At 42.2% G+C, this 24331-nt stretch overlaps 2 protein-coding genes across 2 annotated transcripts in view; one reads left to right on the top strand and one right to left on the bottom strand.

Annotated features, from left to right (window-relative positions):
- Nucleotides 1-24331, bottom strand: part of cplane2 (ciliogenesis and planar polarity effector 2) — a 395788-nt gene that overhangs the window by 277813 nt on the left and 93644 nt on the right. The window lies entirely within an intron of this gene.
- appl1 (adaptor protein, phosphotyrosine interaction, PH domain and leucine zipper containing 1) lies at nucleotides 1229-24030 on the top strand. The gene is made up of 22 exons (XM_079511490.1): nucleotides 1229-1406; nucleotides 7270-7368; nucleotides 7681-7740; nucleotides 8103-8174; nucleotides 8280-8367; nucleotides 11202-11243; nucleotides 11393-11451; nucleotides 11736-11882; nucleotides 12106-12188; nucleotides 12302-12463; nucleotides 12598-12786; nucleotides 13493-13535; nucleotides 15025-15081; nucleotides 15885-15973; nucleotides 17315-17485; nucleotides 17714-17766; nucleotides 18443-18629; nucleotides 18726-18762; nucleotides 19663-19803; nucleotides 20471-20521; nucleotides 20633-20722; nucleotides 21392-24030. Exons 1-22 carry the CDS (start codon nucleotides 1353-1355, stop codon nucleotides 21545-21547), a joined length of 2130 nt encoding a protein of 709 aa, XP_079367616.1. The 5' UTR covers nucleotides 1229-1352; the 3' UTR covers nucleotides 21548-24030.

A 24331-nucleotide genomic window follows, 5' to 3' on the forward strand; every position in this document is an offset into this window, starting at 1 on the left:
TGCGGAAGTAGACGGTTCTTCCGGGTGCTTCAAAACGCCACTGAGCAACTTCCACTGAAATGGCGGGGGGTCGGGGCTGTCGCTCCGATTCAGTCTCTATATTTTTAATACTCTATGGTGCCTTCAGCAAATGCCTTCAGCACTTCCGCTTGACTTCCTGCCTTCATTGGAGACACGTCGCTCCAATGAACTGCAGCGACCAATGACGCTTTTTTAAAATATATCTATGGCCCCGAGGCTGTTAAACAGGATGTGAACATGAGGAAAAATCTAAGAAATGGCTGGCAACACTCTGCTGCCACCTAGCGTGGCAATGGCTGATGGTAGGACGTTCCACATTTTAGTGGCATAGGAGCGAAATGAATTTAATCCCTTGTTTGAGCCGAACCTGGATTTCACGTGGTTTGTTGAACTCCCTCTGGTGATTGTTGACATTAAGGAAGTATTTTGACAGGTACATACATGAGTATCTTGGTGGTGTTATGTATCGAATTTGGTAGACCTGCAGGCCCATGTGCTGACAGAGTGTGGGCCGGGCACTGTTAGCTCTGGTCCATAGCCCTAATGCCCTTTGCTGCAATGGGAAGCAAGGGGCGTTAGGGCTATGGACCAGAGCTATGGCACTGTAGGCCTATACTTTACATTAGTTTTTCCAAAGCACACTTGTACCATGGTTTGTTTGATTTTGAGGAAGTAATTGGATTCCATTCATGTATGGTATGGTATGACATTTTTAAATCATCCTGCAGAGATATTAACTTGCATGAGAAGTGAAAAATGTACTGTGCTGTCTGTCATATTGGTCAATTATTTTTGCATTTGATTGCATTTTCAATAGGTTGTGAAAAGTGTTTTTAATACCAACAGGGGGCACTGTTGCACCACTCAATTCAGACCGGTCTGATTTTTATATAAATAAAGCTTTTTAGAAAACAACTGATTATTCTCCTAAAATTGCCAAATCAATTAATATGAAAGAACCGAGGGAGGGCCCAGTCATCTTAATTTATTTGTTCAATTATATTTGATTACGGAGGAAATTAACTACGAATCATTTGTCGCCATCGTGGCTCTTAGCTGTATCAAAGTGCATTGAAAGGGCGAGACTTCAGTAGAGCCAACATGTCTTCTGTTGCATTTCATCAAAGCAGCCAATCAAACTCACCGAAGACGTTCACCTCCGCCAATCAAAATCACCCTGGGGTGGAACAATACGGAAGTGGGATGGTCTGGCTCTGTGTCCGGGTTGTTGTTGTGGATTGATAAATCACTGGAGTTGACGTTACAGCACTAATAGTTTTCCCCTGAAACTGACTTTATCCAACCGTTATTGACACGATATAAAAGCAGCCATGCCGGGGATAGAGGCGCTACCGATAGAGGAGACATTAGAGGACAGCCCTCAGGTGAGAACGCTGTTATCTTGCTAGAATGCTATAACGGGGTAGCTATCAACTGTTACGCCGTCATTGGTGACGGGGGGGGGGGGGGGGGGCTTTACAGCAGGGAGTGAGCATCACATCATGCATGCATTCCACATAGGCATAGCTTGCCATGGCATTTAGATATTTGCAAATAGACTGCTAGAATTGTCACAATTTTTAATTGAAAATACTCTACTTTATGTTTAGGCTCTAGGGGAGACAATACTAGTATATTATAATGCTTTTTCGGGGTTTTAACCTGACCTTACTGAGAAACCGACGTGTACCTTCACTGTTACAGAGAACCTCAAACGATTTCAGTCACTTTTGTGGCAGTCAGTAAGTAGCTGATTTAGATAGGCCACCGCTGTCGGTGTAGCACCTGTTAGCTAGCCTTGCTAAATCAGAATTCAGTGTTTGCCAACAAGGGACTGGAAAAGTGATGCCAAATGCTAATAATCTGCCGACGGAAAGAGGGTATCTGAAGCTGACAAAGTATCAGTAGTAGTGTGGTGAACACAGTCGACATGGTATGTTTATTAACGAATTGGTTGTCAATCGCTGAGGTCTTCATTGGTCACCTGCCAACATATCAGTCATGGTTTTAGTGTAATTTGTTTGAGTGGACTGCCTGGGTCCCTGGGTCCGTCAGAGCACGGAAATAGTACAGGGTTTGATCAGATCTTCAAGCTCACAACGTGTTTCCATGCAAGTACAGTACTCCGAAGAACAGTACAGTACAGTACAGTACAGTACAGTACAGTACAGTACTACAAGGTACACTACAGTACTACAAGGTACAGTACTCCGAAGAACAGTACAGTACTATGAAGTACAGTACTATGAAGTACAGTACAATACAGTACAGTACTATGAAGTACAGTACTATGAAGTACAGTACTATGACTGGGGCGACTGTGGCTCAAGAGGTAGAGCAGGTCGTCCAATGATCCATGGGTCGGCGGTTCGAATCCCGGCTCCTCCTGGCTACATGTCGAAGTGTCCTTGGGCAAGACACTGAACCCCAAATTGCTCCCGATGTGCTGGTTGGTACCTTGCATGGCTTCCGCCGCAATCGGTGTATGAATGTGTGTGTGAATGGGTGAATGTAATGCACAATCTATGTAAAGCGCCTTGGATAAAGGCGCTATATAAATGCACCATTTATGAAGTACAGTACTATGAAGTACAGTACTACGAAGTACAGTACAGTACTATGAAGTACAGTACAATACAGTACAGTACTATGAAGTACAGTACAGTACTATGAAGTACAGTGCTACGAAGTACAGTACTATGAAGTACAGTACTATGAAGTACAGTACAGTACTATGAAGTACAGTACATTACTACAAAGTACAGTACAGTACTATGCAGTACAGTACTACGAAGTACTGTACTATGAAGAACAGTACAGTACTATGAAGTACAGTACAGTACTATGAAGTACAGTACTATGAAGAACAGTACAGTACAAGTACAGTACTACAAAGTACAGTACCGTACTAGCACAGTGCCGTACAGTACCATGAAGTACCACTCACTTTTTAGCCTCTGACTCGCCATTCGTTTTGCACAAAAATGTACTCCTGTGGGGTTCTCGGCTTTAGACAGTTGCTCCACTCTGTACCTTGGTTCAAATAGGGTTATCCAGTTCAGTACATGATCTGGAACTGGATGACAGGTCCATTTAAACCAGTGCTGTCAAAGTCATGACATGTAGAGTAGTCCAGGCAAACTAGCTTATTTTGGACCTAAAATGCAAAGTAATTGTGATGTACCATTTATTCTAAGCAAACCCAACAACGGATGTGGTCAGGAATCAGGATTTAGGCCAATCTAGTCCTCTACTAGCTGCTAGGGCTGCAACTAACGATTATTTTCATAATCGATTCATCGGGCGATTATTTAAACGATGAATCGATTAATCGGATTATGGCACCTTTTTGCAATTACCTTTAAAATTTTGCTTCAAGTTATTGTAGGCATGTTGTAACTAACAATAAAGACAATAAAAATGAATACTCCTTCAAAATCTATATTTTACCCCCTTTTTTGTACTTTGTAATGATACTGTAATCTGTAATGTTGACCGTGTATATTCTTTCCATTTCTATCTCTGGGACCCCAATTTATTATTATTTTATTTCTATTGTAAAAATCAATGTCAATTTTGAGAGTCCATTTGGTTCCATTTTTGCACTCTCTGTTACAGACCCTTTTAGGGTCCACATGGTTTACTTGCTAACTATCTATAATTTAGCTGAAACTCCCACTATGAGAACCACTGTCCTACACACACACACACACACACACACCAGCATGCTAGCTGATAGAGGAAACCGTTCTTATTTAGCAGCCATATTAGCATGTTCTCTAGGCTCTAGTATCACTTATTGCCAAAGTTAAACAGCACTGAACAACTGATCATTGTTAAGCAAAACGTTCTGCTTTTGCCCTGTGCCCACTTCAATGCGCTGCTGAGTAACACAGGTGGAACAAATTTGAGGAGCTAACGAGCTACACTGCTAGTGCTCCGTAGACTGCCAGATTCAGACTTTGGGGAGCATTTTTGGTCATACGACAAAAAATATGGACAGTGGCGGTGCTCACAAATACCATGTTTTGGGACCTGTTTGGGGCATTTTGCAACCTGTTGATGACGTTGATGAGCTCACAGATCAGCTGTTTTTGCGGAGCTCATCGCAGCCACAGAGCGACTTGACGCTCTCTCTCTCTAGGTGCTGCCACACGGTCAAAAGAGCTGCGCACGTTCTCGGCTGCGCGCTGCTTAAAGCTTGAGTTTTTAGACAGCTGGTGGATGGAAATTAAGCTCCACCTCCGCCGAATACTTGCGCGACGGCCAGATTCCCGGAAACGCTCTCCTCCGCTCAAGTCTTCGGCGGAGGTGGAGCTTAATTTCCATCCACCAGCTGTCTAAAAACTCGGAATTTAAGCTGCGCGCAGCTTAAGAAGTGCGCAGCTTAAGAATGTTTTGCGCTATGGTGTGGAGACGGTGACACTCTCTCTAGGTGCTGCCACACTATGAAAAGAGCTGCGCGCGTTCTCGGCTGCTTGCAGCTTAAAGCTTGAGTTTTTAGACAGCTGGTGGATGGAAATTAAGCTCCACCTCCGCCGAAGACTTGCGCGACGGCCAGATTCCCGGAAACGCTCTCCTCCGCTCAAGTCTTCGGCGGAGGTGGAGCTTAATTTCCATCCACCAGCTGTCTAAAAACTCAGAATTTAAGCTGCGCGCAGCTTAAGAAGTGCGCAGCTTAAGACCTTTTTGCGCTCAGGTGTGGAGACGGTGTCAGTGTGTGTGTGTGTGTGTGTGTGTGTGTGCGCGTGTGTGTGTGTGGGAGACTGAAGTTGGGAGAGAGAGAGAGGGGTAGATGCGGAGCGCTCAGGTCACGTTCAAGACAATCTCGTGTTGTTTATACCGACCCGTTGCATATTGATCGTTCAGCCTAGTGCCATTACTGAACGGTAAAAAGAAAGCAGCTTTACGTTAGATTTTAATGTTGGAAAACACCCGCGATTAAATCGATAATCAAATTCGTTGGCAACGAATTTAATTATCGATTTTTATCGATTTAATCGATTCGTTGTTGCAGCCTTACTAGCTGCAATTTGCAACATTAGATTTTTTTTAAATAGATCTTGCAGCACCAGCCTTTGACAGCCCATACATCCAAACAGTATCTGATTGTATTAAGCGCTAGTTCCACCTGCACGGAATGTATCAAAAAGTAGCTCATAACTATGGTGGATTTAGGAAAAAAACACTTTGCAGATAGAGGATAATTCGATGGAGCATATTAAATGAATGATTGGTTATACATATTTTACTCACACAGATGGAAGCAGTATGACATAGTATTATACCGTATCCGCATGTATTCACCACCGGGGTTGGGAACTGGGTAGTTGGGACAGCAAGCTTGATTGTGAGCCTCACTGCCATCATGGGGAACAACCGACTGGTGCCTCTTGTCTGATGTGGTGCCTAGGTGCATTTCTGGACCATCATTTTATTTATGCAGAAGATTCAATAGTTTCAGCTGCCACAGGAAGAACATCCTCTACTATGGGTCCATCTTTATGATGGACACCATGGGCAGTATTATGCGTGTCTTAATACCAGGTCTTATGACTTAACTCAATGGTCGCCAAGGACTTATTTAACTTCTTTTTCATGATGTCCTGGAGCGCCAAGGACGTGTTTTTCGTGTTTTATAACATGGTAAAAAAAAATATATATATATATATATATATATATATAAAATAAAATAAAAGATATATGGTGGCGGTCCTGGGCCTTTTGGCGCCCCTTGGTGGCGTTACTTAAGACCTGGAGGCGTGGTCAATGCCATTGGCTATTCTGAGTGGCCAAATTGCATTGATCACGCCTCCAGGTTTTAAGTTAAGTAATAAGACCTAATACTTAAGACACGCATAATACTGCCCCATGTTTCTTATTCCACTTATGGACATTATTTTCTCCAGGAATGGGGAAAATAGTCTCAACTGAGAGACAGGTGCCGTGGAAAGCACAGTCAACCTCTTACATAAAAAGTTTTCCTAGAATGGTTCTCGTCCTTGGTTCAAGCAAGGTTCAGAAATTGGATCAGCATAAAAGAAAAACTCTTTAGCAATCTACTGCCAGAGGCCTTGTGACTGCGGAGCCACTTTCCACGTGGCATAATCGGAAACAGTCTGTTATTCAGGAATGTGTCTCTCACATGAGGATCAATATCTGTAACGTTTTTCATCAGTGGGAGTCAAAATCATTTTGCCCTGCTACTTTTAGTGGTAAAATGCTGAGTCAATCACCCTAACCTCTCACTGGTGGTAAAATATTGCTACTCCTGAGTCCTGAACTTTGTGTCCAGATTCCACAGGCGAACTAAATCTGAGAAGTACATAGCCTGCATTCCAACACCAAAATGGTTTTCTTAGAGCATAGGTATGCCATTGTTGTAAATTGAAAAATCACACCCGTGTGAAGTGAGGGGCACTCTTATCATCATACGTCATCTCATTCTGGCCTATCACAATTGTACCCTTTCCCCAGGCTGTTGGCCTGTTTTGTGAGGCTTAAGAAAAGAAAGCTCTCTCATCGCGCTGATCGAAGGCAGGAAGGCAGCTATATGCGTGCTACAGTGTATGTGATGGTGCCGGAGGGGCGGCTTGGGAGAGAGAGATAGAAAGCAGGGGAAGATGCGGAGGTGGAGCGCAATGACCACGTTCCAGACAGAGATATATTGTGTTTATAACGAACTAAGACGGTTGTATACCCACTCAAAATGCACACTTGCCCGATCGGGAAACCCGGTAGCAACCTTCACCTGCCCTTTGTGTTTACTTACTTGTCTTCAATGTTTGTTTACACAGACCCTCAAAGCTGCACAATGCACATAGGAGGGGCTAGCGCACCTCAAAAATGTGTTTGTAAGCAGGTTGTTGCATCAAGAGTAAGGTTCGACACAACATTTAATACATTTACAACCGCATGCAAGTCTGGTGTGTACCTTATCTGCTGAATAATGAGTTATGGACAAGGGACTCTAATGACTCTCATCAGAGCGCTAAGCCTATGATGGATACATTACGGACACTCACACTCGCTCTCTCTTGACACAATCATGTCACATTCTCTTTCTCTCTGTCTCAATGATGCACTCTGTGACACTGTTGGAACAGATACCACTTCAGTTGATATTATAAAACGACTACTGACCACAGAACGGGTCACCAGGACACTGTTCCATTCCATTTGGTTATTGTAATGACCTCAGAAGGAATGAAGGATAACCTGTGTGTGTGTGTGTGTGTGTGTGTGTAGACTCGTTCTCTGCTGGGTGTGTTTGAGGAGGACACTGCAGCGATCTCGAACTACTGTACACAACTGTACCAGGCCATGCAGAGGATCTACCATGCACAGGTGAGGGTCTGACCCAGGGTGTCCAAACCAGCCCGATCCATCAACAAGGTCTGTAATGGGACCATACATGTTTGACAACTTAACAAAACAAAACGTATTATAAAGCCCTAATCACACCAAATGGTCACCATGCAACTCCTTGGGTCCAAACGGTTGCAAGGAGTTACGTAAATTCATGCAACACACACACACACACACACACACACACACACACACACACACACACACACACACACACACACACACGTAATGATAGACACAGGTGAATGTGTTTTGGGTTCCATCTGATGATTTGTTTTTGTGATTTCTCAGAATGAGCTGAGTGCTGCCACTCATCTGACCTCCAAACTCCTAAAGGAATATGACAAACAGGTACGGACTCTAAAACCACTGTAATCCAGTCAAGATTGAAGATGATGATACAGAGAAAAGAATATCGGCACTCTCTTGAGTAGTTTCTTCTGAACTTGTTTGGGAGGGATAGTGTTTCTCTCTGCATGCCTTATACCCCCCCGGTGAAATCCTCACTGTCAGGTGAAAAGAAGCGTAGTGGTCAACACCCTCCCCAAGACCAACCAGGGGGGTGTTTGTCATAATGCCGAATAACAAAAAATACAACCCTAAAGTCTTGTAATAAACCATTTAGCCATTATGTAATAATCCTGGCTCGTCCACCCCCCTTTTTACCTCCTTGTGAGGTAAAACTCATAGTTGCCTGTCTGGTGTTGTTGCAGCGCTTTCCTCTGGGGGGCGATGATGAGGTAATGAGCTCCACCCTGCAACAGTTTGCCAAAGTCATTGATGAGGTGAGGACACACACACACTCACGCACAATTTTGGGCATTCACATAATATACTGACTCATCTGTTTTGTGTGACATGGCACTCAGTCTCTTTCTCTCTCTTTCTAGTTAAGTTCCTGTCATGCTGTGCTGTCCACCCAGTTGGCTGATGCTATGATGTTTCCTATCACACAGTTCATAGAGAGGGATGTAAAAGGTAGTGAAACACACGCACACACTCCATCTGCAGTTAAACAAAATTGAACACATTTTCATTTTGCCTACGATGACATTTTCAGATCTTTTTCTACATTCACCCACAAACATGCAGTCTGCGATGACATTTATTTTCCTGGTCTTTTTCTACATTCACCCACATGCATGCGATGTCATTTATTTTCCTGGTCTTTTTCTACATTCACCCGCAACCCGCATGCATGCGATGACATTTATTTTCTGGTCTGGTTTCTGGTCTTTTTCTACATTCGTCATTGACGCAAAACAAATTTCAGTGCAAGCTGACAATAAAGTTGTATCATATCGTATCGTATGCGATGTCATTTATTTCCTGGTCTTTTTCTACATCCACCTGCATGCATGCGCAATGTGCATTGCTTTGTTTACATACTGAAATACTTTTCTGACACTTCCACAAAGTTGTGGGGAATTTACCTTTGCATTTCGAATGCCCAGGTTAATTGGAATATAGCTTTTTTTTCCACAGCAGCCATATTGGCATGAAACAATAAGTGCCAATAGGCTTACTGCTAGTCCGGTGGTTTTGTCCTAAATTTGTGGTGAAACACTATTTCATAAAAGTGTGAAACTTGGTACACCCTGAACATTCTCAGATATGAAGCCATTACAAAAACGCCCTCTGGTGGTATTTTTTCCACCATTGCTCAAAAGAAAATCTTGTTCAAATCAAATGGCTGTACATTCCCTTGCTAACATAAAATATCTGGTGGGTGTACTATATCCTAGAGGGGTGGGTCTGAACTCTGAGCCCCTGAGCAGAGCCCAGGCAGAGTGAGTGAGTGAGGTGTGGTTGTATAGGGGGGTGGTTGAGGTGTATCGGTACCCCAGGAGCAGGAATGTGGGAGTGGGGGTCGAGGTATGTACAGTAGTGTTAGTCAGTTACAGTAGATGAGTCCTTAATGTTAACGAGGTCCACACCCACAACACCAGAGGGAGTGCAACAAACCATGTACAACCCAGATTCGGCACAAACAAGGGACTAAATTATTTTCGCTCCTATGCCACCAAAATGTGGAACGCCCTACCAACAGTCATTAAGACATGTGAATCCCTTGACTCCTTCAAAACTGCTCTCCAAGGGCACCTACGGACGGCTGCAATTCGAAACTGGCCCCCGTAAAATCTGAATCCCCCCCCTTTTTCCCCCTCACTGTATATGTTTCTTTCCCTTTTTACCTCCTTTATGATGAATTCCTGTTCCTGTCTTTGACTATATAGAAGTGTCTATTTGTACGTCTCTAAATGTTTTGATGAATTGAACATGGTGGACCCTCTTGTAAACACGTGTAATGCTTAATTGGGTCGTCCACTCACAGTTAACAGTCTTTGTATTGAGTTTGTGCTTGAAATGTACTGTAATTCTGCAAACTGTTAATAAATATTTCAATCAATCAATCAAAGTCTAGAAGTTCCCCCTTTTGGAATGAATGGAGGGACATTTCTGAGAATCTTTCTCTCCATATGATGTGGAATGTGGACATGTTGCCACAATAGCCCATGTCGATATGAGAGCTGGGGAACATATTTCTCATGTGCTGTTTAGAGCTGGGCATAGGACCCAGGGAACATAGGACCTTGGAATCAAGCGAAGGCATTCATGTTTTCAGCATTCACTACCAGCTTGTCCCGGGTTTTCACCCTTTAAAACACTTTCTTAGTGCTTACTTAGATGTTTATCATGTTCTGTTCTATTGAAAGGTGCATAGTCACTAGGGGCTCTATCTTGTGCGCCTCCTTACCCCATATCCAAAAAACTTTCCAATTTTGTACTATTATGAAAAACATTTCAAAATGGTTCAAATTGCCGATCTACAAGCTCACAACGTTTTGATGTAGATCGGCTAGTTGAACTATTTTGTTTTTAACACATTTTGTGCCCAAGACGTCTGTGGACGTCTTGGGTATTACCGCACGTGCATAGCCCTAGACGTCTGTGGACGTCTTTGGAAAAAAATAATATATATATATATATATATATATATATATATCTTTTTTTTTTATTCAAAAAAATCAAAACAATGATTTTTTTTTTTTTATACGTGGTGCCAAAGTTTGTGTTTTCGCCATTGAGAATGCATTTGGCGTTTAAATTAAATAACTCAGAAACTATAAAACATTTCAAAGTAAAAAGTTCCAGCATGTGTCTGTATTTTATCCTATAATATTATTAACGGCGTTGCGGTGAAGAAGATCAGCGACTTAGGACCCAGGGAACATAGGACCTTACTGTAGGAGAGCACAAATGTAGAGCTGGGGACTAAGTAACATGGCATCCTATGACTATCCCTTGACCACATGTGTGATTTCCTTCCCTCAACATCACTGAATTCACCATTAACTATTTATCTCAACTCGTGTTTTGTATCTGGATCTGAGGCAAAATGCATAATTTGGTTATGGTGGGAAGTGAAATGGCTTTGCGATGGCTCCATATCTGAAAATGTTCAGGGCCCCAAAATGTTTCATGCTTTTATGAAAAAGTGAACGATTTTCGGACAAAACCACCAGACAATACCACCGTTTTCAAGATACTGTATGTTGTTTGAGACCAACATGGTGAATGAACTGACTGACCAGCCATGTCCATTAAGCTCTGAAGCACAAAATGTGCCTTAACTGCTTGTGAATTATACAGGTTAAGAAGAGGGAGGATTTTTAAAGGTTGGAAAAAAGACAACGTGGTTGATGATTTGTCCTGACTATGAAATTATGAATATGATCCATAATGTTTCTGTCATTCTTGTTAATTCCACTTTGTCACGCCCCCATCTCTCATTCTATCTGCCTCTCCAGAGATTTTGACATTAAAAGAAGTATTCCAGATATCCAGCGATGGTGAGTCACCAACTACACACACACACACACACACACACACTGTACACCATATCACCACAGATGCAGGAAATGTTCTGTGTTTACATTGAATTAAATCTGCAGATTTGTCGGTGTGTCCACCTGTTGTCTCTCCTTCTGTCTGTCTGTAGATCATGACATGGCCATCAACAGATACAGCCGTCTGTCCAAAAAGAGAGACAATGACAAGGTATGAAAGTGTCTGTGTGTTTGTGCGTGTGGTTGGCTACTGGGGCTATATGTATTAAAGTTTGAGCAGTGTCATATTCTACCATGCAGAATTGTTAAGACTAGAAGCTCAAATCAAATATGGAGTCCTTTGAGCGTGTGTGTGCTGTGAGACATGAAGCTGGCCCGTACATGGAGCAGCGGCGTCAGTTAGTAGCTGGGATAATATATATATTTTTAAATTAGTCCCTGTCCTTTCTGTGGACATGGTACATGTTGTAAATAACTGAAAGTGTGTTTGTGTAGGTCAGGGCAGAGGTGATCGAGGACGTGTACACGTCTCGTAAGAAGCAGCATCAGACCATGATGCATTACTGCTGCTCCCTCAACACACTGCAGTACAAGAAGAAGATCTGTCTGCTGGAACCCCTACTGGGATACATGCAGGCTCAGGTACACATGCACGCTCGCACGCACACACACACACACACACACACACACACACACACACACACACACACACACACACATTCCCAGGTACACAAGAACACACTCGGGTATGTTGATGTGGTTTTCGTGGAAATAATTTTCTTTCATTCTTTCGCTCTCTTTCTCTCTCCATCTGTCTTCCGTCCACCCCCCTCTCTTTCTCTTGATCTGTCTTTTTCTGTCTCAGATCAGTTTTTTTAAGTTGGGTTCAGAGAATCTGACTCAGCAGTGGGAGGACTTCCTGGGAACTATAGGAACGAGTGTTCAAAAGTACGTAAAACCTTCAGCATGCATCCTCAAAACAGCAGGATATTGTGTTATCCATCTATTCTATTGACATCAACTTGTGTGTGTGTGTGTGTGTGTGTGTGCGTGCGGTGTAGTGTGCGTAGAGAGATGGAGTCTGAGGTGAGCTCTATGCACCAGACCATCCAGGACCTGGAGAGGTCATGTGACCCGCTCTATGTCCCATGTGACCCTGACCCCGCCCACTCCCCCGCTTCACGCAACCTAACCAGGAAGCAAGGATATCTTTATACACGCAAGTAATAACCACAGACCAACCATAATGTGCACACAGATTGGTATTCCATTCTATTCTTTTTCAATACCTCCTCTGACCCCCCTGTCCCATGTCTGTCTGTCTGTCTCTCTCTCCCTCCTTTCTTTTGTGTGGCAGTAAGACCGGCCTGGTGTCCTCCTCGTGGGAGCGTCAGTATTTCTTCACACAGGGTGGTAACCTGATGAGTCAGGGCAGGGGGGAGGTGGCAGGAGGCCTGGTTATGGACATCGACAACTCTTCCGTGATGGCGGTTGACTCCGATGACCGACGCTTCTGTTTCCAGATCACTTCCTTCGACGGCAAAAAGTAACAGCTTTTATAGTATATATAATATTTTGTTTACCAATAGATTTAAACATTATACAATGCAGAGGTTCTCTAACATTTTTATGTCAAGAAACACGACCAAAAATAGCTGATATACAAGCTCACATCGCGTCACTTGGTGCCGTGCTGCGATTTTGTACATCTGCTAGTTTTAACTTTTTTTTTTTTAATCCTGAAAGTGTTTTTTAAAGTCTTCTCTTCTGGGGGTCCCTTGCACAACACATTTTCAGATGGGGGGTCTGTGGCCAAATAGGAATTTCGGGGGCTTTGATGGTGATGGTGAATGTGTGTCTTTTCAGACCGTGACCCCCCAAAATAATCATTTTGTGAACTGTGGACTCTCCACCCTGACACCAACTTGGTTTGTAGGAGTTGAGGCATTACATTTACTTTGGCTTGGTTCCACCGATAAATATTGTGAAAATAGCCAATTTACAAGCTCACAACAACTCCTCGCAACGAGGCGTTGTGAGCTTGTAGATCGTCTAGTTTCACAATTTTTGCCTCTTATATTTTATTGATTACTTCTGATGCAGTAATGGTCTCCTCCCCCCCCCCCCCCTTTTTGGGTATTAAAATGGCTTAAAAGTCATTCAATTGTCACTTTACTGTCATCTAGGGACCCCCCCAAAATGACAGATTGGGAAACACTGATGTAGTAAACGTTGTGTTGTTGTGTTTCCAGAGTGGTCACGCTGCAGGCAGAGACCAGGAGAGACTGTGAGGAGGTGAATAGAACACGTTATTTACATACATTTACATATTGTCTCTGGCGGGTGGAAACCTCATATCTCCGCAAAACTGTTACTTTTCAGGATTCAAATTCTAAAACTGGAAAAAGTTGCAGATCTTGTATGATCAAGTAATTCACGACAAGAAATATGGAGATAAAGAGAGTTCTCTGCCTGACGGCGATGATATTGTCACTGTTGCCTGGAAAACCTTGACATAAGTCATATCTCCAAAACGGGAAATAGTGTTCCAATGGTTCCAATGTAGTTATTAGTCACAAGTTCTTGTTATTACTTTTCATTGGTTCAATATATTAATTATTTATAAAACTCGCAGACACAACCAGTATCACTTTCAAAGATTCCTACAAATACCAGATCGATATGTTCACAATGCGCCATGCCCTGTTGTAAAATTGTAGATCAGCTATTTCCGTTACTTTTTAAAAGTGGAGATGGATAAATAAATAAAAGAAATGGTGCATTTATATAGCGCCTCTATCCAAGGTGCTTTAGATAGATTTTGCATTACATTCACCCATTCACACACACATTCATACACCGATGGCAGAGGAAACCATGCAAGGCACCAACCTGCACATCGGGAGCAATTAGGGGTTCAGCGTCTTGCTCAAGCACACTTCGACACTATAGGCTCATTCATAGTCTGGATTTTCGGTGGTGAGGTGACCACCGCTCCGGTGGTGAGGTGACCACCAGAGCTGAAATAACGTTGAGTGGTGGTGAGTAAAAACATGAGAAGGGCTGGGGCGGTGGCGGAGGTTTGCTCTTGTAGTTCGGTGGTCACCTCACCACCGAAAATCCAGACTATGAATAACGCTTAACTCTGGGGGAGCCCGGGTTGGAGCTGGGAACCTTGCCGTTACCATCCGGCCACTCTACCCTGGGCCACTGGGGGAGCCCGGGTTGGAGCTGGGAACCTTGCCGTTACCATCCGGCCACTCTACCCTGGGCCACTGCCGCCCGGGTTTCTGCCCAACAGTGACGATATACAATATCTTGTATTACATTTACTTTAAAGGTATATTCAGTGATTTCACTTAATTCAAATATCACTTCTTTTTTTGTTTTGTTGTGATAATCCTCCCTACTATAGAGTGTGCTGACCATATAAGAAGTTCCTCCCTGTCCCCAGTTAACCCCTGGGGGTCAAAAAACCTTAGGTTTCGTTTTTGGCTAGGTCCGTCCAATCAGGATAGAGAGGGGCCTTCCGCCAATCATGATCGAGCGAGGGCAGGCCTTGGTGTGTGTGCTGTTGGCCTGTCGCGTGTCTCCCCACTGTAGTGCGTGCATGTGCACATCTTGTTACCGGGGCGGACCGGGGGGTTTTTCTCCTTTAATATAACACATTTTAACTTTGATATAACATTATTACATAGAGATCAAACCATTTAATGTAAGAAACTAGCAGATCTGCTTCATTTAGGAGGAATCTGAACTGATTCTTTTTTTCCATGTGTTCCAGTGGATCGCCACTATCAACAACATCTCCAAAAGAATCTACCTGAGTGAAAATGCAGAGGTCTGTACGGTTTTAACTGGTCTAAAACAATGTTTCCCAAACACCGAGTCGGGACCCATTTTGGGGTTGCAAACCCATTTTTATGGGCCGCGAGTAAATATCATTTTTATTGTTGGCATTTCCTACTATATATATATATATCTTTTTTTTTTCCTTTTATTATTCAAAAAATGCAATATATTTTCAAAAAATATAAACCGAGAACATGGGAGTCCATCCCATATAATTTTAATATGACCAGAATGTATAAAGATAATCTGAATCCAATTATCCATAGTTCCTCAACAGTTACCGGTACTAGTAGGTGTAGAGCCTACACTGTAATGTGGGGGTTTCTAAAATGTCTAGACCTAAGTATCCACTTGAATTCTCTCCGAATGGCAATAGTATTTTTTTCCAACAATCTGTTTATTGATAATTTCAAATTTAAAAAAAGGACATGGAAAAAGGTGAAAGTGAAGCAACACAATATTAAGTCAGGCTTTCACAAAGAAAGTAAAAATGCTGTAGACACAAAATTGAATTTAAACATTTTTGATTGTTTAAAATCTTTATTTTCTATGTACTACATTCAGCTGTTTTACTGCAATCAAATAGAAGAGCCTAATTGAAATAGCCATTTATCTATCACAAGGAAAATGTGATGAATTGAAGAATCAATTTGAAATCGAACCGTGATCCCCAAAAATGTAAATTCAGTGTAATAGTTTGTAGCATGAGCTTAGTTTAAATGAAATACGTAAAAAAAAACAGCCTTTAAATGATTTTCATCCAGTGAGTGAATCCTGTGTTTCAATTGGCAGGAACTAGCAGCCAGGGTAAACCAATCAGCTTTGGAGGCTGTGACACCATCACCATCCTTCCAACAGAGACACGAGAGCATGAGACCTAGGTACTGTGTGTGTGTGTGTGTGTGTGTGTGTGTGTGTGTGTGTGTGTGTGTGTTAGGGCATTAAGCGACTAGTTTACTAGTCGACTAGTAAATCCACTAGTCGACCTTGTTGGTACTAGTTGACTAGTTGATAAAAAAAAATATTATACAATGCAGAGGTTCTCTAAAAAAAAATTCCCGATTTTGTAGGCCTCAAGATCAGGTAGATTATAGTTATAGTCACCATGTACACAGTTTTTCAATGTACACATATTTATTTCCCAATTTCTTTTATTTTTTTAATTTCTTTTATTTTTACATAATAGGTAGTTAAACAACTAGTCGACTAGTAAACTAGGCAACTAGTCAACTAGTAAAAATGACTAGAAGTGAATGCCCTAGTGTGTGTGTCAAACAGTTCATACACTGTAAAGGTCCTTTAAAACGGGCAGCAGACGTTGTCGCCTGGATCAACAGCGGGTCTGATCCAGGTCTGGATCAACAGCGGGTCTGATCCAGGTCTGGATCAACAGCGGGTCTGATCCAGGTCTGGATCAACAGCGGGTCTGATCCAGGTCTGGATCAACAGCGGGTCTGATCCAGGTCTGCTCAAGAGGGGCGCGACAATGCAACTGTAAAGAAAAGCTAAACAGAATCCAGGTCTCGTGAGTCGCAGGCGTGTGCACGAAACGAGCATGCGCGTGGCAATTTAATCAGCCAATAAAAAAACAATAGCATGTTTTTTGCTAACGACACATCGCGTCCACCTAAAAACGGCCAAAATCCTCGCGTGCACGCACGCACACAGTCTTTATTTGCATTATGGCTCATAATCTGCTCAAAATGCGATATTCAGGGCTTGATTAGAGCTTAATTTTACTTGGATATGCCAAAAACTATGATCGCCCGAACAATCCACCTCCATTGCTGTGAAATAACTAGCGGATGTTTACTACAGTTTGAACCGGAATTAATTGTCTGCCATTTTAGCTGATTGGTCAAAAACGTCTGCCACTGGTGAGCTAGCGCCTGTTCTTAAATCATCTCAACCTTTTCCTGAGTCAGTGGCAGTGCCCACTTAAAAATCTCTAAAGTATTCACAGTACACCCATTGTGCATTTTCAGAGCATGTTTATTTTAATGATCAATCAATCGATTCTGTTCCAGCTTGGATCAATGGTTTAAGTTCATATGTATCAGTATCACAATGAAAACTAATGTTTTAAATTAAATATACTATTTTTTTTAGCTTTTTTATATTATCTTTCAAATCTTAGTGTTTTTCCAATTACTTGGCAGCCCACAGGTTGAGAATCACTTTAGTAAATGCTCTCTCTCTCTCTCTCTCTCTCTCTCTCTCAGTAAAGGGCGATCAGGCCGCACTAGCAGTGTGAGCTCTGGCTCGGAGCCATCTCCTGCCCTCTCTGCCCTCTCACTGGAGGCTCTGGTTTCTTCGGACACGCCCATTCAGTTTGACATCATCTCCCCTGTCAGTGAAGAGCTCACACACAGCAAGAATACAAACACACAGAGGTATACAGTACACACACACTGCAAGAACACACACATCTCTACTTTTTTGAATGGGATAATTTGACTTTGTGTCTTTAGCCTAGCTAGCGGTCGATGGATAGATATATAGATATCTCATCTCCCAATGAGATGTACCTGGTGCTAGCTAGTCCTTATATTAAGTTTGGTTCTATTGTATTATTTTCTGTTATATTATTTGATGTGCTATTGTGTTCTGTTTTTTATCAGGAGGAGTAATCCATTTGGAGAGTCTGGTGATACACCTCCGGAAGACAATGAAGGTACCTGTCAGTCAGTCTGTCTACTAGACCAGGGGTTCTCAACGTTTTTGGCTGGGGACCCCTGCCCTGTCCCCCTCCCCACCACCAATACAAACTGACTGCAAAAATAACCTTAATAATAGAGAAAATATGTCAAATTAATACTGAAACCAGATATAATCATTAAGGAAAGTTTATGCATGCACCACATACTATCTTAATTAACATTTTCCAGCCATTCAGTTGCAAAGAATATATATATATATTATTATTATTTTTGAAAATAATTTGGGGACCCCCCGAAATAATTTGGGGACCCCCCCGAGTGGTCGCAACCCACGGGTTGAGAACCCCTGTACTAGTCTGTCAGTCTGTCTGTCTTTCAGTCTGTCTGTCTACTAGTCTGTCTGTAAAGACTCTACCAAACAGACTAGTCTGAAGTAAAAAAAGGTTCTGCGCAAACTTTCGGGGGATGGGACATTGTTTTGCTAGTTGTAGTAGCCTACTGCTTTTCTTTAGAGTTGATCGATTGATATAGGAATTGAGAGTTGAGATTCATAATATGTTCAAATGTGCAATGTCAGATGACAGGTCCGTCATCTGCTTAAAATAATAAAGTATGTAAATAATCTTGACAATTCCTCAAAATGTTCGACTATAACGACATCATCATCTCTACTACTGGCCTCTCCTCCAGACTCTATCCTTCACCAGTTGTTCATCGTTCGTTTCCTGGGTTCTGTGGAGGTGAAGAGGACCTCTGATTGGCCGGAAGAGCCGTCAATCATCTATGAGACAATGCGACAGATCCTGGCAGCCAGGGCCATTCACAATGTCTTCAAGATGACAGAGTCCCACCTGCTGGTCACCTGTGACTGTCTAAAGTCAGTGTGTGTGTGTTGTGATGTTTAATTGTGGTGTGTGTGTGTATAACATGTCTAATGACCTATTAATAATATCTATACGTTTTGGGCTTTCAGACTTATTGATCCTCAGACACAAGTTACCAGACTCAGGGTATGTGTGTCTCTCTCTTGCCAAGTCTTGCTCAATATTTCTCCCTCTCAGTTTCTCATCCCATCTTACTCTCTCACTATTTCTTTCTCTCTCTCTATCCATCTCTCTCCCTTTTTGTCTGCCTGACACGCACGTTGCGTGCGCGTGCGCGTGCACACACACACACACACACACACACACACACACACACGCATTACTAAAACAGACACTGTCTTTGTACTTCCTGACCTACTGTACATGTAGTCACATAACACAGTGGTTCTCAACCTCTGGGATGGAACCCCCAGGGGGTGATTTTTCAGGGGTCCCCAGTAAAGCGACAAGAGAATTACTATTACTGCATCAAAACTTCAAAAGTAATCAACAAACTATGCTATAAAAACTGGTCAAACATTCTCAAATAATATAAGCAAAGATTGTGAAAATAGCTGATGCTACAAGCATTGTGGGCTTGTAGATCAGCTATTTTCACAATATTTATCAGTGGAACCGAGTCAATTGGGGGGTCGCGGCCTGAAAAGGTTGAGAGCCACTGACACAACATAACTACAGTTGGGTGCCACCGATATTGTCCCTTATCATTTGACCCATTTAGGCCTGACCTCAAAATTAAAAAAATTCCTTCTAAATTCCTTCTAAGTTTTCTGAAATAAATATTTTCACGATCTTTCAAAAATAGCAGACCTACAAGCTCGTAGCGCGCCACTCGGTGGCGCGCTATGAGCTTGTAGATCTGCTATTTTTCAATAGCTAAATTATAACATAATGTTTAAAACACCAAAAGGGGTTTTGCGCAGATCACGCAAACCTCAGCAAAAAGAAAAGGACAATATCGATGGCCTCCAACTGTATGTGCACATCTAGTCAGCCTCACTGTTTAATCTCTCTCTCTCTCTGCAGTTCCCTCTCTCCAGTGTGCTACTCTGTGCGGCCCATCAGGAGAATAAGCGTTTGTTTGGTTTCCTGCTGCAGCCCTCAGGTGGGCGGAGCGACCAAAAGGCCATCTGCTATGTCTTCGAGTCCAACAACGATGGAGAGAAGGTAGGATTCGCTTGTCCGTTAACTCTTTTGTCTTTCAGGCCGGTGTGTAAAGCTTCTTCCGTGATAAGATTCCATATTAATTCTTCAGATCATTAGATACTAGTCCATACCTTGGCGGCGAGCACGAACACAGATACCATATCCCATGGCAGAAATGCTAATATACCGTTTCAATTTGGGGAAAGTGAAAAGCTCATGTGCAATTTCATGTCAGTTGGTCAATGCTCGCTCAACGCTCTCTCTTCCTCTTTGCCAAGGTCATTATGCTATCACAGTACTTTTTATACTGTAGCATTATCGCTACAGGGAAATTTTAATTCCAACAGTACATTCCGGACGAATTACTAAGAAGCTCGCTGTAAACATTTCAAACGCCAATACTTCTGCCAAACAAGATTAGTGCCCGTTTTCACATTCATTTAAAAATTCCCACTATACTTCCTGCATTTGTGAAACCTCACAAATTGTGTTTGGTGGTTTTCTCCCGACAGCAACAATATATATTTGTATTATTATGCAACCACTGTATATTAAAGATTTTCTAGACTATTAAATCATTGGAATGTCAATATTATAACCTAGCAATGACAGACACACTTTCAACTTTGTCATAGCATTTTATGTTGTCAGTATTTCTTTAACTTGTTGTTAAAATGTTTTGTGTCAGATCTGTGACAGTGTGGGGTTGGCCAAACAGATAGCCTTCCACTCTGAGATGGTAAGAGACTGTTATATATATATAAAATGTGCTGATAGAAGTAACCGAGATAGTGAGATAGATACTGAGATGGAACACTAAGAACTGGATTGTGTGTGTGTTTGCGCGCAGGATCGTAAGGCTGTGGAAAAGAGAAAAGAGGAAGACATAGCCATGGAGAGACAGCAGGAGGAACTCAGCAAACAGAGACAGATAGAGAAGGTGACATTTTGACCTTCAAATTAACCCTAATCCCATTCCAGGGCTGATGATGTTGATTCAGTATGTGATACTAAGTAAACTGAGCATTTATCCTGTGTTTTATGGTAAAGGCTCAGAGTAAATTAGACTGTTTTAGAGTAATGTCTTCTTTTAGGGTCTGAATGATTAGTGGAACAACAAGCATACGTGTACCTTTTCCATATCCTCTCTAAAACGGATGGGTAGAAATTAAGTAGCCATGTGAGTCATGAGCTAGACAATATATTAATCCAAACCTTTTAATTAACATCTGAACATCAATGTAACAGACACTCTTAATCCAGAGCGATTTGCATTAACAGGAGTGTTTTTTTTTGAGGGGCGCAGGTATTAGTGTAGATTTTCGTCTTGCACAAACAATAAATTGTCCCATTGACAATGAAATGAGAATTTACGTCATGTGTCTGAGCAAATCTGTATTTTTGTCCTACACAAAGGTAGGGTCGCAGGTATTAGTGTAGATTTTCGTCTTACACAAACATAAAATTGTCCCATTAACAATGAATGGAGAATTTACGTCATATGTGTCTGAGCAAATCGACATGTTACGCCATGATGATGTACGATGATAAGAGCGCCCCTCACTTTCACACGTGTGTGATTTTTATTTTATTGTGTTTTATGTTAAAGGACCTGGAAGAACAGAGTCGACTGATTGCAGCCTCTAGCCGAACACCTGCCAACCCCACCACCAGCGATGGACAGTTCCTGGTGCTTAGCAACAGCCAATCAGAGGACAGCGATCCTGGAGAGGAAGGGAAGAAGAAGGGCGAGTCAGAGGCTTAATGAAGAGAGAGGAGAGGCATGATGGTTTGCTTATGGCCACCTAGCTGCGTGGAGTTTATTTGGTTTTATTTTTCTATCCCTTACTGTCAAGAGAGTATAAAAGAAAGTCTCACAAGGGCCTGCTTCGGAAAGAAAAGAAGCTCTCTCTGTAAAGGACTCTTGATGGGAAGACAGATGTGCCAGCAAGTTGGCTTCCTGTGACCTGAAAACGTAGGAAATAACAAACGCACCTCCCTTGAAAATGGAGGAAGGGAGACGCATGAACGGTTAAAACATTATTTCAACTTCCCCAGAAGGATCTGTTCTCTCGCTGCCTTTGCTGTAAATTCTGTATTTTATACTGTCTCATGTCCTGCAGAGACAAACGGAATTCTCTGTCCGACAGTGACAAACACAGAAGTCAAACTTTTATTTTATTAACATACATTGTTGAATTACTGTAGATATCAAAGCTAAACCCATGTCATGACCAGTGACCTTTAAATATTTCTTGCTATTTGTCTTTGTAGGACAGCAATACGTAGCCGTTTTTATGTTTGGTTTTATAAAATGGTCTAATGTCAACAATACAGCACTAAATCAGGAATTATTGAGCAGTATAGGCTTAATATTGCACAGATTCAGATATAATGGGACACTTTGTACGTAATTATGTGGTTTACACATGGAAGACATTGTTAGTGACTGGAAATTAAGCGATAGTGTAGGGGCTACTAGTGCACACACATGCATACAGAGTTGCAGACGCATCTGGGAAATGTTTGAAGCTTGTGCTCTATTTCCAATATTGGCGTCCGTGAACAGATGGGACAGAATGGAGAGGACAGATCATGGAGATAACAGATCATGGAGATAACATTAATGAGGTAGGGGAAGAGAGAGAGTTTGCAACATTGGCACCAGCGAATGGACAGGACAGAGGAGCGAAGGGGCAGGCAGACAGTCATGGAGGCAACATTAGTGTGTGTGCAGGGGGGGAAGCAGGAACAACATACATCCATTACTTCATGAATCAGTTATTTTAGCTGCAGCTTCCAACACTCACTGTGGCTACTAACGCACTCTGTTCATTCACCAGTTAACAATAAGTAACTATAATCAGCCCAGATTACATTCAGAAAAAGATTGAATTAGATGTCATTGTCGAAGAAGCTTGCTTACAAGCTTCCCTCTGAGAGCTCAGTAGGACAGCCTGGGAACCCTTTCTCATTCCAGAACCCCCTCCTCTAGCCTACTAGACAGACAGAAGACTGGTTGCAGTAATCCAAAAGTATTCAGATTAGCTTTAAAATTGTATATATTGTAATCCAAGAGATTACGCTACTAAATACAAAAATTGCCATGTAATTTGTATTCAGTAACTGATTACATTTCAAAGTAGTGACAGCTGCTGCTACTGTAGCACTTTGTTCACTCGCAAGTTAGCTGTCGCTGTTAGTGCTCTGTTTATTTAGCGGCTAACTGTAGATGCTAATACTAACTGTCCTACAGAGATAAATACTGAAACAGAAGGAAAGGGAGGTCACATGCAGATCTGGGTGTTGCCACTAATATTTAAAGTGCATAAGTAGGACAGTTCTTCCAGAGCAGTCGTGAGTATTGTTACTTACCAGGCTATTTTGAGTAACTAGACTTGAGCTATCTGTATACATTTTTCACTTTTTCACTACAGATTCACTTAATAATTTCTGTACGATTGTTCTTATATTTAATGCCAGGTTATTGTTACATGAAAGGAACAAAAACAAAGTACACTGTCATCTATGCTTTTAAAAGCAGCAAGTGAAAAGTTAAACTTGATGTGCTGTCATTTCAAGTTTAGATTTGTCTGAAATCCGTTAATCACACCATCTTCCTCTACCTTTACACATCATGTCCCCAGAAAAGCATGCATTTAGAGTTTGTGTAACCTCGGTACCCAGGTTTTAATTTTTAGAGTTTGTGAGGATGTGATTTTGTGTGTTTTATGTGTTCTGAGCAGCAGATGTGGCTCACATCTGTAGAGCCACTGGATCAGTTGGGGGCTGAGCGCCTTATTTACCCCCTGATGAGATGCCCTTGAGCAACAAATTATACAGTGGAGCTGCTCTGTGGCCAATGGTTGATTGTGGTTGCACTGGGCAGCTCCCAATAGCTAACATTAAAGTAATTCCCAGTAGCAAACCGTATCGGTTTGTGTTGCATGGAAAGGAAAGTGCCAATCTGCTCATCAGGAGCAGTCAGGATTCAGTGTCTTGCTCATGGACACTTCAACATGGAGCTGGGGATTGAACCGTCCCCAAGCGGCCACTCCAATTTCTGAGCCACTGCCACCCAGTTGCATTGTAGTTGTACTGAGCAGCTCCCAGTGGGAAACCGTAGAAGATTGTGGTTTTTCTGTGCTGCTCGCGGTGGCCAACTGTAAGACTGCAATTGTGTGGATGAGCTCATTTGGTCACTACCCCAAGTAGTCTCTCGAGACAGTTGACTTGCGCAAATTCAAAGGAAAAGAGGGGGGTGTTTTTGAGCGGTGCTAATACAGTACGTATAGTTGCACCACTCAGTTCACACAGGTGTGATTTTATTTTATATTTTTTGCTGATGGGTTCTCAGTTTCCTACCTCAGTGACCGAAATGGTAGATTCCCCTGACAGTGTGGGAAGGTAGGTGGTTGAAGACAACTGCTGCTGGCTGCCTCTGCCATTCTGTGAACCATCAAACTGCAAAGTGCCCCTTTCTAGTATGCATGAAGTCTTATCTCCTGAAGTGAAGTAACAACAATGCTGCTAAAAACTGATATAAACT

Source organism: Electrona antarctica, assembly GCF_951216825.1.
Source record: "Electrona antarctica genome assembly, chromosome: 9".
NCBI lineage: Eukaryota > Metazoa > Chordata > Actinopteri > Myctophiformes > Myctophidae > Electrona > Electrona antarctica.

What these genes read in the sequence shown, in the direction of transcription:
- appl1 (XM_079511490.1), top strand. Translation starts at nt 1,353, where the DNA reads ATGCCGGGGATAGAGGCGCTACCGATAGAGGAGACATTAGAGGACAGC. An exon ending in TAAAGGAATATGACAAACAG is followed by an intron (nt 7,741 to 8,102) that starts GTACGGACTCTA and finishes GTGTTGTTGCAG; the next exon opens with CGCTTTCCTCTGGGGGGCGA. An exon ending in TTGCCAAAGTCATTGATGAG is followed by an intron (nt 8,175 to 8,279) that starts GTGAGGACACAC and finishes CTCTCTTTCTAG; the next exon opens with TTAAGTTCCTGTCATGCTGT.